This window comes from Aulonocara stuartgranti (assembly GCF_965226115.1).
Source record: "Aulonocara stuartgranti genome assembly, chromosome: 3".
NCBI classification, from domain to species: Eukaryota; Metazoa; Chordata; class Actinopteri; order Cichliformes; family Cichlidae; genus Aulonocara; species Aulonocara stuartgranti.
In genome coordinates, this window is record NC_138941.1 from 16,636,296 (window position 1) to 16,661,687 (window position 25,392).

The 25,392-nt window shown below is 52.0% G+C and overlaps 2 protein-coding genes and 1 long non-coding RNA gene across 3 annotated transcripts in view; 1 reads left to right on the forward strand and 2 right to left on the reverse strand.

Moving 5' to 3' along the window:
- The window catches only part of LOC309702568 (uncharacterized protein), a 1,257,380-nt gene that overhangs the window by 373,220 nt on the left and 858,768 nt on the right, over positions 1-25,392 (forward strand). The window lies entirely within an intron of this gene.
- The window catches only part of LOC309702634, a 213,922-nt gene that overhangs the window by 170,383 nt on the left and 18,147 nt on the right, over positions 1-25,392 (reverse strand). The gene's annotated exons all lie outside the window — the stretch shown is intronic.
- LOC309697432 (uncharacterized protein) lies at positions 737-25,350 on the reverse strand (the record flags this gene model as incomplete). Its single annotated transcript, XM_082519313.1, has 6 exons — positions 737-1,665; positions 2,545-3,126; positions 13,441-13,558; positions 22,447-22,524; positions 24,488-24,681; positions 25,330-25,350. 6 exons carry the CDS (start codon positions 25,348-25,350, stop codon positions 832-834), a joined length of 1,827 nt encoding a protein of 608 aa, XP_082375439.1. The 3' UTR covers positions 737-831.

Consider the following 25,392-nt stretch of genomic DNA (forward strand, 5'->3'; position numbering starts at 1 on the left):
ACCCTGTGTCAGCTACACTGACGTTCCTTACAATCACAGAAACGTTTCCGTTGTTCATGGATGGGTCCATCAGCCGCACTCTGCCGTGGAAGTCTGCGTGTTGATTGGTCTCCCTTAAACGCTTATTCCAAACGTGAAACACGTAACTGTCATCGGCGTGTCCTTCCTTTGTCCACAATGCGATCAGGTTGCCGTTGGTACGCCTCAGACCCTCACAGTGAAGAGCGACATCTTGTCCGCTCGTCGCGCTTACGTGTTTGGGATCTGATGGCAAGAAAAAACATTTGAGTAGTCACACAGCGGGGTACGATCGAAAGGTGACAACCTTACTTTTGGCGTGCAATGGACAGCGTTCAAGCAAAGCAAAGGCAAGAGTGTGCAATACAGGCCATTGCACTTAAACATTGCAAGTGACTACATACCTGTTGTAATGAGAGCCGTAGCTAGGGACAAGGCGCACAGTAACATCGCAACACGGCAAAAACACGAAAGGCGTAACGTTGTCATATCGTTCGCTGTCGATTCACCGAGGTTATTGTTAACGTGTGATACTTGTGGCTCCTGTCTTTGCCGTTCGGAATATATGAGTCTTAATAAAATACTCCCCCTCCCCCTCCCCAACCCCGACCTAGGTAGTTCGGGGTTGGGGTAGTTCGGATCCCCGACCTACAGTCAGACACACAAGCAAAAAAAAAAACAAACAAAAAAAAACAAACCACACAACAAGACCGACCGATGTGCTCAACGAGCGTTTTATTTCGATGTGACATATGAATTAGGCAGTGTGGTTCCTATACTCTACAACAACAAAAGGTTCACACAGTCTATCGTTCACCTGTAATACACTTCGCCCTGCACACGGACCATTTCGCCCCCTTGTTGTAACTCTTCTCTGGTGTGACACAACAAAAGGAAAGCTGAAATCATGTCGTCTCTGGTGTACTGACCGTCCACGGACCTTTTGCCGCCCGTGCTCACGACATCCAAGCCCTTCTGTGATTTTGTTATGGTGACCATGGACATTTCCTCTCTCAGTTTACCCAGTAGCAACTTGCCCTGCTCCGCGTGCATTTTGTCCGTCAACCTGTGATCCGGTAACGATATCACATCGTGCGACTCCAGCACGCTCGAGGTGATAGCTGTGGGGAGATTGCCACCCCTGCGAGATCGCTTGTACATGCCCACGTTCATAGTCGAACCCATTCGGTTGCTGGAACCGGCACCCTTGGTGTAGCCCATAGTCATTTCTACAGCGTTGGTCTTCTTCGTGGCCTCGGAAAGCACGGCCCAGCCTAGAGACATCACGGTGTCGCAGTAACAAAGCGCACCCTTGCATATGCCGGAGACCGCGCTGAGCACCATGTCGAGTTTGGTCTTGGCGCTGACGTGTTTCCCGAGCATGTATTTGTTGTTGACGTGAGACCATTTGCTGTAGAATTTGATCAAAGACCCCGAACCCAACAGCGATTGTTCCATCAGGTTCTTCACGTCCACGAGTGCGTTGACGTACGTGTTTTGTTCGAATACTATAACCACAGGAACTTCCTTCCACATGACTCTGGGCATGAGCACCTTCAATAGCCTGACGTGAGCGCACAGCAGAGCCGAGTACACGCGAGTCACTTGATCCAGGTCCGCTATTTCCAACTCCTCTAAGCCCACCACCTGTAAGGGCAAAGAAAAAAAAAGAAAAGGACATCGACACACACATCATTGTCGGTCTGAGTAGATTGCGGACACACAATGTTTTGCGATACGTGTGAGATGTGCAGAAGAGACATCCGCCAGTTGCTCGCTGCTCCGTGGGACTATGTGATATCGCACTACGAATTCATGATCGTGTTCACCGCCTACCGCCGCAACATGACGTTCTACTCTAACATGGACTTGGGACAACTTAAGACCATGTATGCTCAACTGGTCTCGTACTCCCCTGCCAGGATCCTAGTGATCGACAAATTGGCGTCTACGTACAAGGCGCAGCACCGTCACGCCGCGGAGCTCGTCAGGCCCACCGTGCCTTGTACGCTGTCGGACGTTATAACCCTGGCGTTGGGCAACAGAGTGCCTAAGCGGTTCGTGCACGTTTGCATAGCCCAATGTAATTTTCTCAGTTACGACAATATGACATTGGCGTCTTTCGCGTCCGTAGAAGGCATCCGCGGCGGTGCTCTGAGATACATGGCTGTGTTACAAAGTCAGGGAGAGCGGGGGCGACGCGATCTGCACGTAATCATTTCCACCGCCATCACGGGGTGGATGATGAGATTGGCAGGTTTAGAGTGTACGTGCGGAACGTGGGCTCAGGTGATGGACATGGTGTCGTGCTCTACTGCGGATACCGAAACCTCGCTGACGTTACAATCGGAGGCCAGGGTGACCGCTTACATTTGTACACTGCTAGACCTCCACGCGGACGACTTGCCTCAGGGCGACACACAGGGAGACTCGCGACGACGACAACAACAATGGGCTAAGGTGGATTACGACTACGTGTTCGACGAACTGCTCGTGTCGGGCTTGTCAGCAGACGACCGCACTCACCGCCAATTGTCCGCCGCTTAGCTCCACGGCGCAGCACACTCCGGCGCAGGACTTGGAGCCTCCGCCGAACGTGGGGTCCATGCATATGTAGGCCCTGGCCACGCTACTCTGGACCATGCGTTCCAACTCCACGCAGTTGCTGGATAGGAACTTGTTTATGATACAAGCCTCGAACGGAGTAGTCGTGTCGCTCTTGGTGTCCGAAGAGGACGTGCTGCTGCTACCCGTCACCTCGCTCTCGAAGCCCCTAGGCACAATTATGTTCATCAGTTGCTTCAGATGGCTGTCTACGGAAATGTGCTGTGGACAGTAGATTCCCATGCAAACGCAGGTGGAGTCCGGGTCCCTGGCGTGGTGTTTACATTTGAAGCTCTGCGATACAACGTGATAGGCGGGTTCCCCGTCGTCCCCTCGGATGTCTGCTACTTTATTCAACCAAGGGGTGTTGTTGACGTGACTGGTGATGTGCACTTGTTTACGTCCCCTGAACGCTATATTGGGGAGAACGGCTAGTAGCACTTTGGAGCTGACGAATCCCACCTCGTCTACCAAGATCAGATCGGCGCTCTGGCCCCTACTCGCCTGTAACGAAAGCACAAAAACACACGGACAAAGTGCGATCAGAACCAACTGCGCGTCATCGCAATCGCGGCGAACGTGCATGCAACGGTCACAGAGGAATCGTGACACAAGACAGGAGGAAAAAAGGACAGGAAAAGAAGGGCAGACACACAGAAGACGGCGATGGGATCGAGGGATCCGGGTGCGAATCTCCTACCTATGGGGTTAATAGACGATCCCCAGTGGGTGAGCTATTGCGTCGAAAACGCATGCACGTTCAGCAGCAGCGAGGCCCTAGGACACGTGTGTCACGATCACTGTAGTAGACACGTGTGCTCCGGCCCGGGGTGTACCTTGGTGCGCGACATGGTGGACTGGACGAAACGTAAGAGGTTGCCTCCGCCAGAGTGCCCCGTCGAACAACTGCTGGTGTACCGCAAACCGCAAGTGGAATTCAGAGCCTCGTACCACATGCCGTCCAGGGACCTCAGCCTGGAATTGGGATACGGAGGCCTGGAGTACACGTCCGGACAGAACACAGCGCCGCCTCGTAACACGGACCTGAACCAGATGATTTTGACGGCTTCGTTGCCGGTGACGGTGGCGCTTTTCGCCACGCTATTGACCCGGGAGTTTTCCGACGAGTACCGCCATGTACATTACGATAGAGGGTCAACCAGCACCTCTATCGGAGTGTTGTGCTCGCCCTGGATGGCCATTACCCTGTCCCTTGCCAAAGAGGTAGCATTTAGGTCTGCCTTTCCGCTGAGGTGCTCGAGGGAACATCTGAGCGTAATTCGCGACGCGGCGTTCGGCAACGCCGTGGCCGTGTCGACTCTCTTCGATTGCAAAGAAGGTAAAATCAACCGGTTCATGAGAAAACTGGCCGGCAAATACAATGACAAGCACGCAAGTCGCACCGGGTTCTACACGATGGTGGCCATGGTCTCCCTCTGCCTTTTCCCGTATTTAAAGCATCGTGTATTGGGTACTATGTTCGACAACAGAAATCTGGTGATCATGTTCTTTGACAAAACTACAACTAAGCACAATCAGTGGTCCACTTTATCCACGCACGTGCATCGTCACGCCAACGACGCGGCGTTCGCCAAGAGAGTGCATCTGACGAACCCGGACAAGCGAAAGAGGCTACCTACCGCGGTCAGCGCGATCTTGGATACGTACATTTCAAACGCAGTATTACAGCAAGAGATGGACGACAGAGACCTCGCAGATGGCGGACAATGCAACGACCCACGCTCACAGCACACGGAGGAGACCGCGGAGAAAGGATCCGTCTCCGACCGTGCTACCGAGCGGCAAACCAAAAGGCTCTCGTCGAGAAAACGAAAAGGCCCGTGTTACGGAGGATACTACGAGGACGAGGGCGAGCGAGTTGGACAGAAAGTGACAGTTACGCGTCGGATGCTCGACCTACACACGCCGTGTTAGAGTTTACGCCGTATGTTATGTAATGTCATGTTACGTTATGATGTTTACCCGATGTGTGAGCGAGTGAGCAAAAAAAACCCAAAAAAAAATAAAGCATCGTGTCATGAACACAGACTGGTGTCTTTTACTTTCTTTGTTGTCTTTATTGTCATCACCATTAGATTCATATACATGTTCATATACATGTTATACAGTACAACAAACAACAATTCCACCCTTAGACATGCACACAGTATGTACACATATTGGGGTGGTATGCACAACGGCAAAATCCGTGGGGCTCACGGGCCGCATCGGCCCGTCCTCTTCTTTGGCCGTCTTCTAGGCGTTTTGGCAGCCGACACCGGCCTTTTCCACTTCACGGTGTTTTTCATTCGCTCGGTCGAAGGTTTGCGCCTCCGTCTCGACTGTCTCGATTCTTCGTACTCGCGCCTAAGGTCTTCGATGTGAACGGCGTGGTCTTCCGCCAGCGCCGCGTTGTGTTTCTCCAACACGTCTCGTTTCCATCTCATGTTCACCAAAACGGTCAGAGGCATGTAGCCGCATTGAACGAGTGTATCGTAACAATGTTCGGGTTCTGACATCGATATCTTGTCAACAAAGTCTTTCTTTAGCGCAATCCCGCAACGCAAGCAGTTCCAGAATGCGTGAGAAGGGCATGTAGGCCGAGGCCCAGGGCACTGAGCGTCGATCGCCTGCTGCTGCGGCCGGCGTTCCGCCGGACACTCTAATCCCGACGTGGTCTTGGTCGAACACGTAGATTCCGTCTTTTTGTTTCAAAGTATCTCAGTTGAAATACAGACGGGAGTCTGGGCTCGATGAGCCCACGCAGGTTCCCTCGGATTGCAACGCTGCCACTCCGTTGCAAAAACGCTCAGGTGGCGCTCCGCATAGCCATCTGATAGCAGCAACACCTGAGTCCTTAGGTCCTACGCTGACTAGGCTCTGAGATACAGGATACTCGTTTTCCCAGTCGCGTTCCACACCGCCGCGGTCGCGGCGCTTGACAAAAGTCCATTGCGCGCATACGAGCGAAGACCACGCTCTTCGCTCCACACTAGATACCTCCAACGGGTCCCTGTAACCGTTCCGCATGAACATCTCGTCGAGGACGGCGTGTTTAGGCCTACGTCTTATGGGGTCTTGTATGACAGTAGGATCTGGCCAGTCGGGTGTCTCGTTTCTCAGTACGTCCGTCCTGTACTGCGAGCTACTGTCCACTATCACCGCGACCGATTCCAAGTGTTGCACCAAAGGACCCTCGCCTTTGAGGTAGAACAACGGCGACTCCGAGGCGAACGCCACGGTGTGGCCGTCCACAACAGTTATACCCGGGAACCGCTTGACATCTGAGGATTTCGTCGTCAGTCGCAGAAAACGCCACGCGCCCAAGCTAGTGGTGACTTTCCCCGGGAAAGCGTCGACCTGTTCAAATTCAAACACCGGTCCTAGGGTTCTGGAATACGCTGCCCGAAGCAGCTCTTCTTCGTCCCCGCGAGGCAATAGGCCGCAGCCGTTGTAGAATTCCGAGCAGAGCAAAGGCGTCGGGTTGCAACATCTCGCGAGTAGCGTGGCCAATCTGTGATCTTGGGCGCATAGGAAAGCGCCCACCGTGTTGGCTCGCAACATGCGAGAGTTTGTCTCGTCCGTGCCCCTGGTCCATACCGACGCCCCCCTGTGCCTACTCAGGATTATCAGTCTATACGAGGGAAGGCAGTTGACCCTGCAACTCTGAGCCAAATGACTAAGAAGCGCATACACTGGATGAAGCCGGCCTCTACCGTGCACCACGAATTCGTAATCGAGCACGATGTCCCCTACTTTCATGTCGGGCACGCAGGGATGCACCGATCTGTAGAAACACGTCAAACACGCACTGACGTCGAAGTTCCTTTTAGCGCCCGCCGTTTCGGTCACCCTGACGCAGTGTCCGAGTAACACGGCCTCGTCCAAACAGGCCTCGTACGCGCAACCGCACTCGCCCACGGATCTGTCGGCTCGGGCCATCGCGTGCCGTCCCGGTTGGGACTTACGGGACAGGTGGAGTTTGTATTCGGCTAGAGGAGACGATAGCAGCTCCTCTTCCTCGATCCTGTCGCGGTCCGAGTCCACGGCGACGTGGATCAAAGGGAAAAACTCACCGTCTCCTATGACGGCTTTCTCCTCGCGCACCCCCGGAGGTTTTCGTCTCTTAGCCGCCACGATCCATGACATCGTCTCTCGTCGACACGCCGACGGATCGTCGCATTCTTCCGTCTCTACGTCAAATAGACATTGTTCGTATTTCGCGTGCGCAGACTTGAATAGGCGTACGAGTCTTTGTTCCTCGTAGCCTCTGGCGGTGTCGCTGCATATAGCTTGTTCGATCCTGGACATCGTCACCTCCGGGCATTCCGATGCGGTCTGTTGCGCCCGCTCGTACGGGGATGACGGGGAATAATTTAGTTGAAAGAAGAAACCCGTTTGCTCCATCAACGGAGCCGGTAGGCCGTCGGCGCGACTCCCGTTGAGTTCGATCACACACAGGTCGTCGCTTAACACCGTGTCTTCACCCAGCCATTTGGGTCTTGGAACGACCCCCTTTGTCCGAGGTATGTGGAGCACAGCTCTCCCGCTCCCGTGCTTCTTGTGAAACACCCCACACGCTCTCAATATCTTTACGTTCAAAAGACCCAATGTGCGTACACCAACGGTCACACGTGCAAAGCACTTGCTGTCATCAACACCATGGCCAAATAACACACAGTGTCCCGTCGGAATCATGTGCGATCCAAATCTCAGCTTTGTTGTTGTCAAAGGCAGAACGCGATCCGACGCTCTGTCCTCATCGCGATCCGTTGCCCCCTGAGCGTGTTCGGCCGTTATAGCGGCAGCAGTAGCAGTAGTAGTAGTAGTAGTAGTAGTAGTAGTAGTAGTAGTAGCGTCTCCGTTTTCTTTGCCTTCAAAGTACAGTGCTTCTTGTGCGTCGAGCAAACCTTGCTCTATGTCAGGTGCCATTGGTCTTTCGGTACCCGGCACATGCAGTCTCACGGTCGAAACCAAAGGCCTGGGGTTAGCGGATAGCATCTTGCGTAGTTTCATCAAGCTCCCGTGCGATTCCACCCTTAGTTCAAACGTACTGTCGGTAGGCAGGACAAACGAGTCGGATAACGACAGATAAGTCGCCGTGATAACTTTAGCTTCGTCTAACTCTACATTCCAGGCAAAGAGAAGACCAGTCGGAGTGTTTGACAACTCTGTGTTGTCGTTCAGAGTCAGGCCTCTGAACGCAAGAATTGAATACATGATAGCAATGCAACTGGGAATCTCCAATCGTTTCTGGGTTACAATTGACATAGAGCCTGGCAACAGGCACACCGCGTGGTCAAACGCATAACCGCGAAACCCACGGCGTGTTGTTGGTGCTACACGATTGGAAGGTGTAGCTGGGAACACGCGTAGCGTTGCCACTTTAGCCGATGTGCCGTTGGTACACGTGGGAGCGTCACCGCTCATCTGCGCAGTGGATATAGCAAGCGGAGGCACGCCCGTGACTCCTCTGCGTATCACAAACGAAGAGTAATTACACGAAAACCATTCCGTTACACAACCCTCGGGTACGACAGAATCAGGGCAGTCTGCGGTCCGGTTCGTTTCCAAACAAGTGTCCTTGGGCACGACGATGACAGCGTCTCGTAGTATGTGTCTCAACACTACAACTAGCTCGTTTTCGGCTACGATCGAGAATCCCGCCGGCACCCTGACCATTTCCTCTAAACACATAAGGCCTCTCTGTACACTCGACGCATCCCCACGCCGACATTGATCGACGTGCCCTATGTTTGGCTTAACTAGGGTGTTGTCGGCAGCCCGCAACGGTTGTATGCTTCTCAGGTCCAAATCTCGTACTCCTTCTGGTATGTTGCACCGCAGCGTGAAAGCGCTCCCGAGCTCCGGATCGCCTAGGGCCAAAGCGCACAGTGTCCGAATTGTATCGGTTCGACAAGAGCTGTCAAACACCAAACACACCGACGTGTTCCACGAGGCCACCATCATATACAGACACACGCCGTCTGCGGTGTACACGAACTCAGAATCCATTTCCAATCCACGTATGTCTTTTTCCTTCACTGTGAAATACGCATCCCACGAGATACCGACAGACGGCTCGTGAAGGGACCGATGCGAGCCGTCACATAGGACCAGAGACAAAACCGCTCGATCGGCACGCTTCACAAACGCCGCATTGTCAAACAGGACTGTGCTCTCCTCAAAACGAGCGCATTCTTCACACGATAATTCTCTGGTTTCGTAAGGATCTGCAAAGTTGTGAAGTCGCACAATGCGCCCGCGGTCATCCGCCACGGTGTGGGTGCTGCGGGCCGTTCTCGCTTCGTACAGCAGCAATCCGTCGCTAGAGAGCACGGAGCTAGACGAGCGTATGTGTTTGCTGACATAGTCATCGTAAAATATTTTGCATCTAGTTAGAAACCTCGCCATCCAGATGGGATCTAGCTTAGGGTACACGGTGTTATTTGGTCCAAACAAATGTGACAACTCTTTGTCGACAAGCTGTAGCTTGCCTCGCTTTAGGCACGTGTACACATACGTTATGTATTTATCATGCATACGAGGCGGCCGTTTGTGGGGTCTGCCGTTGTGAATGATCACAGAGTTGTGTTTCCTGTCCTCCGGCAGGTTATCGCTACCATCATGACCGAACCTGGCGTCTCCGCTTCTCTTTGGAAGCGACATGCTGATTTCGACTACTCCGGGTCGCTGCGACCCTTGCTGTCTAGTGCAATTGATGCTGTGTTTCATAAATACAAATTGGCGGTTGAGGAAACTGCAGTGTCAATAACAGACGGACAATCGCCGGAATGCGAAGAGTCTATGACATTTAGCAACCAAGGGTCTGCTCATGATGTTGATGTTGGTGATGATTGTGATTATGATTATGATGACGATGATGATATGAGTTCAGCTGAATCACACGGGCAGCCAAACGCAAGCGGACCGTTTCTCAATTTTGATGACAGCGACAGCGACGTAACCATGACCATCTCGCCATCCGAACTGCATCATCAGCCGGACAAAAGTGTGGATCGGGACGTTGAGATCGCGTGGCAGCCTGCTAAGTGGCCACCAGCCGATTTACATAACACCTCTAGCTACCACAGAGAGCGCAAGTCAAACGACGAAGTAGCGTGCCACCGGTGTAAGGCCTACGATGCTCACTGCAAATCATCGGCTGAAAAGTACAGGAGGACGTTAGACAACTACACGAAAACCGTTTCAGAACTCATGGCGGGTTTCAAGAAAGTCTTGGAGAGATACCCCGAGCTCAAAGTAGACTGTAGCGATGAGCGTCTGTACTACATGGTGCAGGCGGCCTTAGGTCGCAATAACCTAGTTCGAGAAATGGTACGCTTATCCGCGACGAGAGCTGCCTGCTCGCCAAAGTCCTACGGCGAGTCTACGACGGCTGACATCGCCGCGGTACACGATGCCCTGAACATCTGCTACAACGACGCAGATGCGCTCAGGTTGATATTAGACAGATACGCTGATCTGTATGTGCGATACATACAAGTTTGGCGCGAAATGTGCGCGAAGGTGTCCAAAGACATCACGGTGATGGAACTGTTGAATTACACCGAGGGAAGACCCGGTGTTGAACACGGAGAACCCTGGTGTGAAGCCAGAGCGTACATACGCCGCATAATCGACAGGTCGAAGCGCCTGGCGCCGCGCTCTGTGGCTGATTACTGCGCTGAGAAACTGAACGCTCTGAACCTCAAATTGACACGCGTTCCCCGGGACCAGGGTGTTCACAAAGAGGATCTCGAAGTACTGCTGGAAGACATGCGACAGAGACTGGACCTGGATGCGAAACAATGCGCCTCGGATTCTCACGTCTGACCTGTACTTGGACGTTCGGAGCGACCTCGCTGTACTAGACACGTTAGTTGGTGTGGGATCGCTCTCTGCCAAGACGCTGTTACACGAGAGACATTTGCTTGTGTGTCAGATACGCAAATTGGTGAAAACTCAGGGTTGCGTTCAATTCCACTGACCGAAATGCCGCAGTGGAAACGCGCCCTGTGAGTGGAAGTGCGAGCGGTACTGGAGATCACGTTACCGACATGTACTAATAACCCCTCTGTTGTATATGTGATTGTTTAAGGCAACGATATCATGGACAGTCAGTGTGACTACTTGGTGTTGGATATACCTAAAGGGCCAAAGGAGGATGATGATGATGATGATGTGGATTGTGAAGTATGCAAAGAACCGATACGACAAGGGTTTTACGAATGGAAAGGTGGGGCGATATGCGTGTCGTTGGACCAAGCCACAGCCGGAGCCATGGTACCCTACGTAGATGCGGGGATCAGCGAGCACGCTTCTGGTGAGGCAGTGGCGAAGTCATCCACCACGGCCGTGTGGTACGTGGCGGACAGCACTGTGGTTGAATTGAAAGGGGACATACATCTACAAGACATACCACCCAACGGCACCTGGTTGTCATCGCCCGAGGAATGCTTGCGTTCGATTCTACGGCTACGGGGCGCGTATTTGGCATGCATCGCTCTGCCCGAGCTTAACAGAATGGTGATAGAGCAGAAGAACGACGACGGATTGCTAGGCTTGATTCGCGACTACTTGGCGGACACTGACAATTTATCCTGGGCCGTGGATTTGTTCGGTGCGTTCGCATGCGATGCCATGCTGGCTCCCGTGCTGCATGTGATCTTGCGATCGAGCTGGGTGAAGGAACGCAAGGACACACTGGACACTAACAACGATCTCAAGTTAGGTTGGGCGCAAGAATTCTACGACTACAAATGCGTTGCCAAAGACGCCAGAGGATGCCCGATGTTCACGCATCTGCGTGATTGTGGAGACGCGTGCGGCAACGAGCACACGGCGATCACACGCCTCGTGCTCCGCTCAATGAGACTGTCGGGTTACACGCCTTGGTCCGCTGTGCATGCTGTCCGCGTAGCAGAGGTTGCTATAGCGAAGGTAAAGTGTCGACTGTGCAGAGCTCGTCTTCTGGCCTCCTGTGCGTTTCTAATAGAGTGTGCCGCCGTAGAAGCGTCTGGAGAAGGCGATTGGCTTGTGCGAAACGAAGCCGTGATAGAATTATGTTGGATTCTGTACGGCATAAACTTTGGAGAGTGCCCCGGGTCCGATGATGAAAACTTAAAAAACTGGGCCCTGGCTACGGTGGCGCATTCCGTGGGATACCATGTGTACAAGCCTCGAGAGCAACAGGACGCAGAGGCCCTGGTGGTTATGTTCGCAAATGACCACGTATCTACAAGAGCACGCGAGATGTCCGACGAATCGCCGCTGCCGCCGCCGCCGCCGTCGTCCAGTCAAGCATACGAACCCGACCACGAGCTCGAGAGTAAAATACGCGCAAACGCTAGATACTCCACTGGCGAGAAGCTGTCGCGTCGCACAGATAAGGTAACGGAAGAGTTATACGCCGACATATCCACTGCAGTGGATGTGATGGACGTGGCTCCGATTGCCATGGAAGCCAGAGCGCAAGACCCGGAGGACGTGACTTTAGCCATTCTGTTGTGTTTCCCCAGAGTCGCGGAAAACGCGATAGATCAACTGACGTTCGAGCCGCCTGGGAGAAAATGCTACACGACGGAGTTGTGGCCCGTGTTTGTGAATTCCACCAGGGCTTGTTACCAGTTATTTAGAGCGCTGGCCATTCCGGTCGCCCCGAGCCCAGCGTACTTACTTGAACTGTTGGCCAGGGGCTGGAGAGGCCTACCCGAACGCACGCTGCAACGGTTCCTGCCCATGACAGCAGGCCCGTGTTGGCACGTGGATCGCAAACACTACGACGTTTACTTCTTAGGTCCACTGGGGAATCTCGTGTCGTTGGGGGTGATGACGGAGAGCGACAGAGGGGCGATCGTCGAAGCGCTTCACCGCGGACTCGTGCCCTGCTTTGCAGGTCGAGGCGATAGCTCGTGCGATCGCCTCTTGAGCTCGACTTTAGCGCTGAGCTTTGCCGCGTGCGGGGTCACGGCGCTGTCTCGGTCTAGCCAGGCCGTCGCCTCGGCTCTTGCGTGCGACTTGGTCTGCGTTACTTCGGGAGGACTGTTATATTTCGCGGCTTGGTATCTCATGGTGTATCTATCGGCTATATACGCTCACCCGACGTTACGGAGCAAGTTGTTACAGTCGGGGTCCGACGCCGACAAGTGCCTGTGTCGCACGTTTGACATTTCCGACGCGGCCGACTCAGTCGTGGAGTACAGGAGCGGGGAAATGTCAAAGGCCACGCGCTTGGTGTTTCGGGACATGCTCGCCGAACACACCCGCCTCAGACTGGTGCAGCTTTACGTGCCCGAGATGCTGACACAGCTGCCTTACGTACGTCGCACGGCCCTGCTACCGGCAACCGTGAAGATGGCTATAGAAAGCAGAGACCGTTGGTTCGCCGAACATCACGGTCGAGCCAGTCGACGCGAGGCCGATGCTACTACGGGGCCTAAGTTCGAGTACCTGGGTAACATAGCGTACGGTCTTCACAGCAGCATTAAGGGCAAACTGAGCGCAGACACAATTAGACCCGTGGCGACGTCGCTGGTGGACGGCACCGTCCGAGACTTTGATTTGTGGTGCGATTCGCTATTCGTGTACAGTAGTAGTACGGACCACGGTGACACAGAAGAATCGCTCCGTGGCACACTGGAGGACGGTGACACTACTTTCACGGATGTTGCAGAATCAGTCGACGAGGGTCTCGTGTCGACACCGGACAAGCCGATCGACGAGACGACAAATTCAAATACAACCACCGGTGAGGAGACTACACGTCAACACGATGTTGACGTCGAGGTGGACATGTTGACAATGGGTGTAGCTAACCTTAGTGTGTCCCAGGGCGTCGTACCAAGACAACACTGTGTATGCAAGGGACTTGTGGTCGACAGCGTCGAGAATCTGGGGTTTGACGAGGAGGACGCGTTCTTGGCGAAGCTGGCCCCTGCGAACAAAGAGGAGTACACAGTAAATGACGATCCCGTGATAAACAATCCCTGCATGACAAACATAGGTCGGACATCATACAGTGTACGGGGGTCCAAGGACCACCACGACGTGAACGCCGACAACATTTATCCATGGTTGATACAAGCGTTATGGGTGCTCACGACTAAACGGTCCCATGCTACTAGCGAGCCCAGGACACCAGAAACGCTCGCAGTTATGGTACATTTGATAGTGAAAAGACTCCCAAGTCAACACAGTACGCTTTCGGTGTGCAACGATATTGTGCAACTGCGTGAAATCTGCGACAGAGAGCGTGAGTTTGTCCCTATAACGGCTATAGTCGGAGGTATGTTTGGGCTGAACATCCAAGTGATCGCGCACGGAAGCGAATACAACGTGTTCAATCCGCACTATGTAAACCGGCCCCACGGTGCGTTGCATTTGACCCAGCGCGGTTGGTGTGTCATCAGCGATCAACCTACACCACGGGGATCGATACCCGTGGGTGACACCTTGAAGGAATATCTTCGCTTGAATGACATTGCAGTGAAACCGGTGAAAAGCGACGGGTACTGTGGATTTCACACCGCTTCGGTGTTATTGGACCTGGGGCTAGAATGTTCATTCGAGGCACGAGATATATTGGTACGAAAAACGGCGGCTCATATCTTTGCGCAAAGAGCGCAGAACCGAGAATTTACAGTGTACCTTAATGACAATAAAGTCGACGGTGAAAACGCTTTGCACACTCTGCTTATGACACCGGAGAGATGGCTTTCGGTGGAAGAAGTACATTTCATCTTATTAGCCCACGGGAAAAACTCTCTGTTCATAACAAAGAACTCATACCCACTGTACAGCGATGAACATGTTTATTTCCACATTGACAATAATCATTTCCAACCTATTATTAGGGCAACAATGCCCTGAGCGGTCCTTGAATGTACAATAAAAAAAAACCAAGCACTCGTAGACATACAGCAAATGTAATCTGTGTGTGTATAATAAAGAACCCTTGCCCTATGTACAGAGATGAACATGTTCATTTTCACATTGACAAGAATAAAAATCACTTGTGGATATATATATATATATATAGCAAATGAAACCCAGTGCAGCAGGGACTAGTTGTGGCACTCATTAAAGCATTAAAGCAAACACACAGGCGTGCACGCGCATAAATTGGCATATACATGTACTGGTCAAAGTGAACAGGGAGACAAATCAGTCGTAATAAACACTGTGAGGCACTCATTAAAGCATTAAAGCAAACACACAGGCGTGCACGCGCATAAATTGGCATTCATATATACATGTACTGGTCAAAGTGAACAGGGAGACAAATCAGTCGTAATAAACACTGTGACGTGTGTTCATATAGTCAACACCGCAGTTCAATGCGTACACGTAGCTATGATTGCGCTCAGTGTCAGGGACGGGCGATGCGGGTTGGGGAGGTTGCTCTGTTTCGAGGGAAGGTGGTGTTCGTGGTAGTGACACGGCATCTGCTCTCTGGCGGGATGCTCGTGCTTGTGACACGGCTGGGGTCGGTGTAGAAATTGACCTGCGGGGGGCTCTGCTTTTGGATGGTCTTGGCGCAGGAAGCTGTCTTTGAGCAGGAGCGGTTTCGTTGGGCTCACGTGCAGGAATCCTCGTTGTGGTCGAAGAACGACGCCGTGTGGTCAAAGAAGAATGTTGTTTATTTTTCGATGAACGTTGTGGGATCAACGTAGGCAGTGGCAGAGCGTCCGCTGCCTGTACCGGTTCGACTATTATGACCTTGTTCCACTTGACGTACTGATTGTGTATTTGCACATGAAACGGCGCAAACGGTGCAGACCGGCAGTTTGCCGTCGGTACAGTGAAAGGCTGATATGTTTCGCATTCACCCAGGAGAGACAATATGTGCACGTCCCGCACGTCTTGCTGTGTTAACTGCTCATACATACTATAGAAAACCTCTATGTCGCCATCGGGAACGTCGTTTTCGTAATCGTCGGGCAGGTTTTCCCACTGAGGTACAAATCGGTCGAGGTCTAACGTTCTGAGCGTGTCGGTGATGGCACGCACACCACCCGGCACTGGCGCAATGGGACTGTCAAAGTCCTCTTTCGCGTTCTTGCGCACGCAGACCTGCGAAATCAGTTTGGACGTGATGTGATCGAGCAGACATGCCAGCAAATCCACTTTGAAGCGCGCGCCGTCTCTCCATATCCTACCAGGGTGTAGTCTCAACAGGGGAAACCCGAGTATACTCATTGTGAGGATTTGTGCTTTGATAAGACAAGTGGTGACGTGGTACGCCAGCGTACACTTTTGGCTGTCGGTCATATTTGCCAATCCGTCTGGACTCCCTAAATTCCATTCGCCCACATGCTCCCCGACAAAGGCCCCGGTGACGCCTGTGTCCGTGAAGGGCATCTTCATGAGGTGCAAGGCGAATGTCCTTGCCACAAACGGGTGTATCTGCAACCGCGTGTGCATGTCCAGTACAGTCTCCAATAACTCTGCGTCTTCGGAGAAAATCCTGTGGATCAAAAGCCCGGCGACGTTCTGTGTAGTCAGTACGTGGCCCAAGTACAAGGCTTCTGTGCTCTTGATGTCGAGAATGGAATCTATTCTCATGCCGATCGGGAATTCGTTGACGTGTAGACACACGTAGCGAAACCCCCGCTCGGGTGGCTTCGATAGATCTACTGCGTAGTATACCCTAGCGCCCGTCTTGCAGTTTATTGTCACCGATGGTATATCCGATCGTGTGTAGGTGACTTCCTTCGGACGGGTAAATTTTCTCGTCAGTCTAGAACATACGTATATGCCCATAATGTAGTTCGAGTTGATATCCTCGACAGCTGTTCTGTAAACATCGGACGCCTGCTGAGCGTTGGCATCGCAACCGTGCGTGCAAACGACTTTCTCTAAGCCCACGGTGGGGTTGGTTTGAGGCGTGTCGGGGGTTTTCCTTAGCATTAGCTTAGTGGCATAGCCTTTGTGTTTCTGGATCTCGAAGGCTGTCGTGAAAGCCATTGTGAAGTAGGGCGAGTGCGTCGTCCCGTAGCGTGCATCGTTCAGGTGACTGTACTGCACTCCGTTAGACCTCCATTTTGGCACTTTATCTAAGAACCTCAGATCGGCTTCGGTTGTAGCACGCAGTACTTCTGGCTCGTCCGATGTGTATTCGCTTGGGTACAGGACACTGTCAGGTAGTTCGATCGCCGATGCGTCGTCTGTCGGCAGTGGATTTCTTTGGGCGCGCCGTGCACTGTCACCGCTCACAGGGCTCTCGAGTCGGACGTCATGTACGGCCTGGGTTGGCTGGTCGTCTCCATGACTCGGACCCGCTGGCGTGTCATCGCAACCACCCATCTGCTCACACTGTGGCGCCACCGTTTGCTTCTTGCGTTTGTCTGTGTTACTCAAAGCCAATATGTCACAGTCTTCGCCATTTCTAACATGCATTTTGTCGGCCGCTACATTGGGAAACAAGCTCGAGATCATGGTGTTGACATCAAAAGAGGTTACATCGTAGGGGTCTACCTCCTCGCCGTCTACCTCCTCGCTGTCTACCTCCTCGGCGTCTACCTCCTCGCCGTCTACCTCCATGTTCAGCATTGGAGCAACGATGTCGTAGGAATGATTTGTGGCGTTGTGCAGCATCAGCGTGGAAGCGTCTATAGTATCGAGATCCTCGATGTGTGCCATCAGCGGATATCCAGCGTTTAAATCATCGACGTCCGCCAGCGAGGTCCCAGTGTCGAACAAGCGGCTGTCGAATGAAAAGCTGATGGAATGGCATGGCTCGCTCGGGACAACGTTGTCCCCTATACTTGGAAATGTGATGTTGTGGGTGTCGTTGTTATGGGGAAAGTTCATTAGCTCTATGATGATGGGCTCATCGGTGTGCGTTTCAACATAAGACATTTTAGGTCGAGCGCTGCCGTTGTCCTGCGGATCGCTGCCGCTGTCAGGAGCCAAGGGCCTCTTACCGGGTCCGTGGTAGGCATTATTACTAGCTTGGCTACGACGGAATTCATGTCGGCGTATTATCATGTCGTTGGGCATAGACACACACATAGCATTCACTGTGAGTGCACTTGCCAGTCCTCTGAAACATTCTAGCACTCTTGTGCCAGGCCTGTGGATCGGCGCGGTGAGAGATCCTTCAGATGGCACGGTTTGCTTCGGTGGTATCTCGATGACGGTGACGCGGACAGGTTCGGTCAGGCCGATCTCCGACAGCCGATCTCTCATAACGCTGTCGTCCGTCACGCTGTCGCCCAGCCAGACATAGCCGCCGTCCACTATCGACATGCATCGGACGCCAAACGATTCGGGTTGTAACGCGTCCCAAGTGCTCAGATCACGGAAGCCTTCTTTGCACAAGAGTAAGAACTGCGACTCGATAGTATCGGCACTGTCCGACGCGTCACTACTCCACCAACTGTCCACTGCACTCTCGACATCACCGGTGAGGGGTAGCAATATCTGCACCATTATCCCACAACAGGCCTTCCTCAGGCTCGTCTCGTCCGCCGCACTGTTTACTGCCCTGTACATCTTATTCATACAGACATAGGGTAATAGAGACACGACGTCCCACGTGCGCGTGTTCACTAGCAACGTCTTGATCAAGTCTCGGTGGGTAGCATACAGTTGCCTGGGAGGCACTGTGTTTTTCTCGTAGATATCTCTGAAGCAGCCCAACACGCCCGCGGCAACCCTGTGCCTGGTCACGGGTAGAATGGGATTGTCGTTACAGTGTTCCGGCGACAGCCACGACTCGAGAGGAATCCAGATCTCGTGTAGTGATACAATTGCACGCAGCGACAGCACGGTGCAGTCCACAGACTCCTCCAACACCAGCGAGTCCAGCCTGGGGGCGAGCGGTTTGCAACACGGCAGCGACATACCTAAGGACTCCCAATCTCTGGTGTTGTACGTTGTCACAGTGGCGTCCAAGACTGTATTGATGTGAAGCTTAGGCACGGGTGTCTGTAGCAAATACACGACAGAGTTGTCGTTTGCACGTGCGACGCTTTGTAATGTCGGAGACGAACATAGCGGAGCGTTGTACGCGTCGTCCTCGCACCACACGTCGCGGCATATGCACGCACTCTTGACAAACGAGTAGAGGGGCTCCGGTGTTCTATCTGCAAATTTGTCGTGTACAGGGTTCCACGTGCCGTGGGTTGTGGTGTTGGGCATTTCAAGATAATAAGGGATCTTGAGATTCAGTACCTTAGAGCTTTGTCGGTTCGTGTATCTCCAGCACAGCTTTAGGAAAGTGATATCCTTATTCTGTCTATCGTGAAAGGTCAATGGCGTCTCTCCGTGCCCGTACTTGCTGTAGATGACAAGCACCAGTTCCTGCCTGCTCGCCTGATCGCTGTGTAACACGTGTCGTTTGTTCTTCACTGACCCCAGAAACAACATCACAAAATATGGCGTGTGGTACACAGCTAAGTGTTCCAAGTGTTTCAGAGACAACTGTTCCAAATCCGACATCTCACACCACGGTCTTCTGTTCTCGATCCCGTAGGCGACGGTTCCGTCGGCGGTCGGGGCCATTGTCACGCCATTGCACAATGCGCATCGATTGTCAGTGGCTACCCCGGGAAAAAACACACTCAATTTAAGTTGACATTGATGAGTGCGACACGGTTTGTCTTTATGAATGTAGCAGAAATCACGATACTGTCCATGGTCATGGCCGCTGACCGCGGCGATGTATGACTCCTGGTAATAGTACAGATGGTTGAGAGCGTCTTGGGTCGTTTCGAAAGTCATGTCGTTGTGCAAGGCTCCAGAATGCAGCGCTTTGGCAATGCGCTTCCACTCTGTAACACCATAATCCTGTTGAGCCATGACACTGTCCTGAAATACAAAGCGTGAAACAGTATGGACTAGATGATAGTGTGCTTTATAAATAGTGTATAGTGCTACCCCAGTCTTTGCCTGATGGTGTACTACCTCAGTCTTTGTCTGATGGTAGCCCCAGCAGTGGCAATTTATTCACACACACACACACACACACACACACAAATTTCCAAACGAAGGAGACAGCTTAGAGTATCGCACAATACGACGATCAAAGCCTGAACATGTTAAGCGAAGTGTCTGCGTCTGGTACAGTGTGACACAACATCATCTTGTACTGAGCGGTCTCCCAGTGGTAATACAGTGTGTGCTGAACGGCAAGGCCTTGACAGTCAGCGGCGTCTGTTTTGAGTGTCCATTCGATCAAGTCTGCCTTCATCTCATCTGTTATGTTCACATCTGCGTATCTATCGCCACAAGTGTAAGGCGTTGGATGGCACGAACCCATTGAGGGTAACGTGTACCAGACGTCGAGCGGTTTACCTTGACAAGGCGAGCCCATCCTGCTTCTAGGGCCCGTAACGTGGCCGATTGCGGCCGTAGCTGTGGCTAAATCGCCGGTGAAATGTGTGTGTGTGAAAAACGACATGCCGGCGCGAGGAGGCTGCGGTAAAACGCCGGTGAATGTGTCCATGTCCACTAGTATATACCGGACTCCGAGAGTTTCGGCAGTGTAGTCTACCATCTGCACGTCCGAGGGCAATTCGTTGGAGTGGCCAAAGAGCCAACTCAACACTTTGCATTCTGTGTTCTGTACATCGCCGTTGTGGTTAGACCATAAGATGGCTTTCATGCCTTTGATCCTGGGTATGGCGTGGACGCATCTCGTTCTGGTGTCGAACGCCTTCCACCGTAGGTCTAACACATACATCCTCTCTGTCCTGATGGCCACTTCGTAACGCTCGGAGGCTGACATGTATCCGGGTGGATGCACCGACTCCACGATACCCAACGCTGCGGCCTCTCCGAATATCCTATTGCCGTACTCGGGCGTGAGCCTACTCTGTTTGCGCGTCACAATGTACATGGCGCTGTAGTTATCGCAGCCCGGGAACATGTCAATCGTTATGGCGTTCGGCAGCTCGGGGTCGACGGCTGTTCGGTTAAGGTTGAATTGTTCAATCACAGCTACGGGTCTGTCCACTGTGCAGCCAAAGTGCGTAGGCCTTCTTCTGTACACGTAAAGCCCCGGAGGCAGCCACTTGGATCTCTGTATCTGATACACAACCACAGCGTCGCAACACTTGGTGTAGTCCGTGCTGCGATGGTTCAATATCCATCTGTACGCTGTGACGACTTGGCTCATCTCGAAGGCCCACAGCGGCCTGCCTCCGGATCGCGCTCGATATGCTGCTGCTCTCGCGGAGACCCGGTCGTGTCTCACGTGATCGACTCGTCGCACTATATCACCGGCTTTGCCGTCTGTACGCTGATCACAAGGACAGCGTACCTTTGCCGAACCGGAGGTCCGCTGCAGCAGTACGTGTACGCTGTGAGCAAAGTTGAACCTGTGATCTGAACACGGGGCCGCCGACATCATTTCAGTCAGACGGAAGCCTTCCGCCCCGGGGACGTAGACCATGTCATCTATCACAGGCATGGGCTCCAGCGACAGTGCTTTGAATAGAGCACAGCAAAGCCCTCGGTTCGCCATCGAAAACGCTTCGTTGTCCGCGACTCGGGTTCCAGAAGAGCTGCTGAGAGATTGCGAGACGAAACGCAAAGACGCTCTGGTCAGGTCTGTGTGCAAAGCTACGAACCTGTACAGGCGCGTATCTACGACGAGCTACAAAGACACGCGGAGCGGCCGACTGGGTAAACCCGGACACAAAAAACACAACAGCAATGACTCGAAGTGCCTAGTGTGTCGGGTGACCTTGGTGAAAAGCAGCAAAGACAGACACAGAGCAGGCGTCAAGCTTCGGTGTCCCTGCAACGTGAGAGTTTGCAGCATGTGTTTAGGAGGCAATCCTACATGGTACTTAAGTCAGCCGCACTTCACGTCGTGTGAGGTCATGTCGCGCTTTGTGTGCGGGATATGCTCGACCTTTCAGGATGCTGTGGAAAAAGTGTGCTGTCTTTGGCTCTGTGCCGGATGCTCGGCCGGGCGTAGCGCGGGCGAGCCTTGTGTCAAATGTTCACGAGAGACTACACGCGGCAAGCGTCGTGAAATGTGCACGTTGTGGCCAAAGACGAGATCTGCGGCGGACTGCCCGGCGGATGACACACGGCGCGTTTGCGACGTGAGCAAAGTGGACCGTTATAGACAGGAGATCAGACATCGTGTACTGCGCAAAGTGTCGCAAAGCAGACACATTTCTCCATCTGACATCAAAGTATTGTTTCATGACACGCACGCCGCGTCCGAGCCGTGTGCGTGTGATTCCACTCAGGGATCGGCTCTGTGCACAAGCTGCACTCCGGTGCTGACCATAATGGAACTGCTGGCTAAGAACCCCAAGCCCCTGATGGCGTCTCTCGCAGAGAGAGCTATACCGGGTAGAGCCCTCGTTCGACACACGTACAATAGAGACCTGTTACTGCAAATGTTAAACGATCAACGTTTGCCATTTTGTTCAAACGCACATAACTGCAAAGGCATGCTGGTCAGCGCAGCCGACGGCAAACGCCGGCCGCTGAGAGCGTTGATATCACCTCAAGCGTACGCCGACGTCGCGAGGTGTGACAACGACACCGCGAACACATATGGAGCAAGCCCTACGGCTTGCATATTGTGTTTGCTGTTCAACCAGTCTAGCTCTGTGTCACGCATGCTGAGCTCAGAATCACTGTACCTAGAGCCACCGCCAGCTGGACCCGTGTACTATTTCAACATAAAGTTGTCACCTGACCTTGGAATACCACAAGTCGACATTGGAGAATATCACAATTACACAGTGTGCTTTAAAGGCACGGCGTGCTGCTTCAAACCTACATTCTATTACAACTGGAGAGACGTGTTGGCTGCATTACGGATTGACAACGTGGGAAAGGTAACACTCTTACCTGTGTGTTGAACGGAACTGAAGCGGAATCCTGTGCTTGAACTGGTGTGAACTGGTGTGAACTGGACGAAGCGGTCTCCTGTGTGTATATTCGAGAAAAAAATCACAATCAATTACACGGTCTGCTTCAACACTAGGTTTACTAACCTGCGCAAATTTGCGTAACTTCCCTAAACCCAACACCCCCTAGAATTACTGGCTTTTTTATTTTCTGGTGCAAGTCCCGAAGTGTTAATCACCCATGCTGAGATTTTCACAGGTCGTCAGCTTGTTTCTCCTCCGGTTTTTTGTTGTGCAAACCACCCATTATCCTTGAGGCCTGGCACATTTACATTTGCTCACTCGGAGTTGCTCAGATCCAAGGCAGGCCAAACCTCTGTGTTAAAACTTTCAGAAATGCCTGCCGTATCTATATGCCACACATCGACTGACCTGTACATATAAAAGACACACATTCACACCTTCCTCGACTCTCAGCACAGATCTTCCATTGTGTCATGCAGGTGCAAGAGAACATGTCAGAAATTCACCTGTGCCAAATGCAGGGATGATGGATACTGGGTCTGCAAACGCTGTAAAGTCTGAAACACTTGGAAATAAAACAGACGTGTGTACCCGTATATTGTGAATGTGTGTCCTTTGCGTGTAGGTTGTATCACAGACATTTGGCCTGCCTTGGATCTGAGTAAATGCCAATGTTACACACACACACACACACACACACACACACACACACACAGCAAATCTGGTCCTCGCCGACCCACAGCACGGTCCTCGCCGACCCACAACACGGTTCTCGCCGACCCACAGCCGTGTTGCCGATGAAGAATATAAAGCCAGCTGCTGACTTGTGTGAGTGCTGCTATTGTTCTGAAACCATGGGCACGAAGGTCGCGGTACCTGTCAAGACATACGATGGTGATGTGTTCCTCGTTAAAGTATGCCCGAGAGGTACGGGTTGCAATACTCCTATAGATGACATTAACGTCAAGGGACGCGTGGAGCTTGGAATCCACCTCGACCTCTGTAAATCGGAAGCCTACCCATGTTCACTCGGGTGTGACCTCACCTCATTGCCGACCGACATTGTAGTGTCCACATGCAGTGGGAGTGTGCGTTTGGGAGACACGTACCACATTACGGCAAAAGGCGACGTTGTGGTGAACGACAACCTGGACTCGCTTGCAAAAGGCCCAGCTAAACGTGATGAACTGCGAGTGCACCTTAACAAGGACGAACGCTCCTGTGTCGTCTACACTGCCGGCGCGGACCCCGATCGGCGCGACCACGGCGTATGCATTATCGCCTCTAACTTCATAGAACCGAATGGTAGATTGGTGGCCGAAGAACTAGAGGTGATGGAAAGGCCTGGGTACACGAAACTCGAACCACAGACTGGGGTGAACAATGAGGTAGATGGCTCCATGATAGTGGACTTTTACATACGCCCCATCGCCCCGGATTTACAATATGACAAGTTTTGGTTTTCTCTTAACCCTGTGAGCAAACAATGGTTTCAACCTCCAGCTAATGTGAAGACGCGCAGGGCGGGAAGCCCCGATCAGGTCCGTGGGGGGCTGACGATATGCAGAGGAGATGCATCTGTCTTCATAACGGCAACAGGCATGGTTCACCTTAACGGACCTGTGTGGGTGCACGTTGGTACTAGCACCGATCAGGAGAGCCCTGGAGTCAGAACGGTGGTTGTGTTTGAGTGAATGTCTCCATTTTGTCAATGTGATCTCCCGAACATAATTGTACACTGTTGGTCACGGAAAGATCACATCTGTTGTTACTACCCCAGACTGTACATGAAACCAAATAAAGTTTGTCTTGTACGTACTATAAACCGAGTCTGTGAACGTTTTGGTATTACACAGCACACGTACTCACACATAGCCGATGACACAGTCAAGCTGATACGCGGTAACCCCTTTGTGTATTTCTTTTGTTTTATTTGACAAATGGTGATTGCAATGTCAACACATACAGTAGTGACAAGGATTGACAAGAACTAATATTGCACATAGAAACTAACATACTGCAGGTCGGGAACGTTGGAACTGCAGGTCGGGAACGTTGGAACTACAGGTCGGGAAGGTTGGAACTGCAGGTCGGGAAGGTTGGAACTGCAGGTCGGGGACGACTCCAAACTCCGCCATGACCAAGACCAAAGAGCTTTCGAAGGACACCAGGAAAAGTATTGTAGACCTACACCAGACTGGGAAGAGTGAATCTACAATAGGCAAGCAGCTTGGTGTGAAAAAAATCAACTGTGGGAGCAATCATCAGAAAATGGAAGACATACAAGACCACTGATGGTCTTTTGACCGTGGGGTCAAAATGATCATGAGAACGGTGAGCAAAGATCCCAGAACCACACGGGGGGGCCTCACTATTGCCAGTAAGTTACTGGAATTACTGATCTACAGTATCTTTACTGTTGTGATGTTTTACAGTTCAACCACTTTACTGTAAACATATATTACAGTATAACAACAGCTTTACTGTAAATGTGGTTTACAGTTAGAAAGACTTACCGTGATTAAGTTTTATAGTATCACTGTACTGCAAATGTGGTTTATGGTATAACACTGTAATTGTGTACAGTATAATTTGTTTAGACTGTAATTGTGTTTTTACAGCATATGAAATAATATTAACATTCATATTCGATATAAGAACATTTAAAACCCTCAGATGGTCATAGTCAAAAAAGGGACCCTTTTGGGTCCCCTTGGATTTTTGATTCTCAATATATCAGTCATTTTAAAGACTAGTTGCATGAAACTTGGCTAGGATGTGCATTTTAGCATTATTTTTAAAATTCATTGATCCCCTCTATGGTGTTGTGTATAGTAAAGGAGATTCACATAAGTGTTACCATCTGTGGTCCTCGTACCATTTTGGGTCCCATTGACTCCCATTATAATCACATATTTTCGAT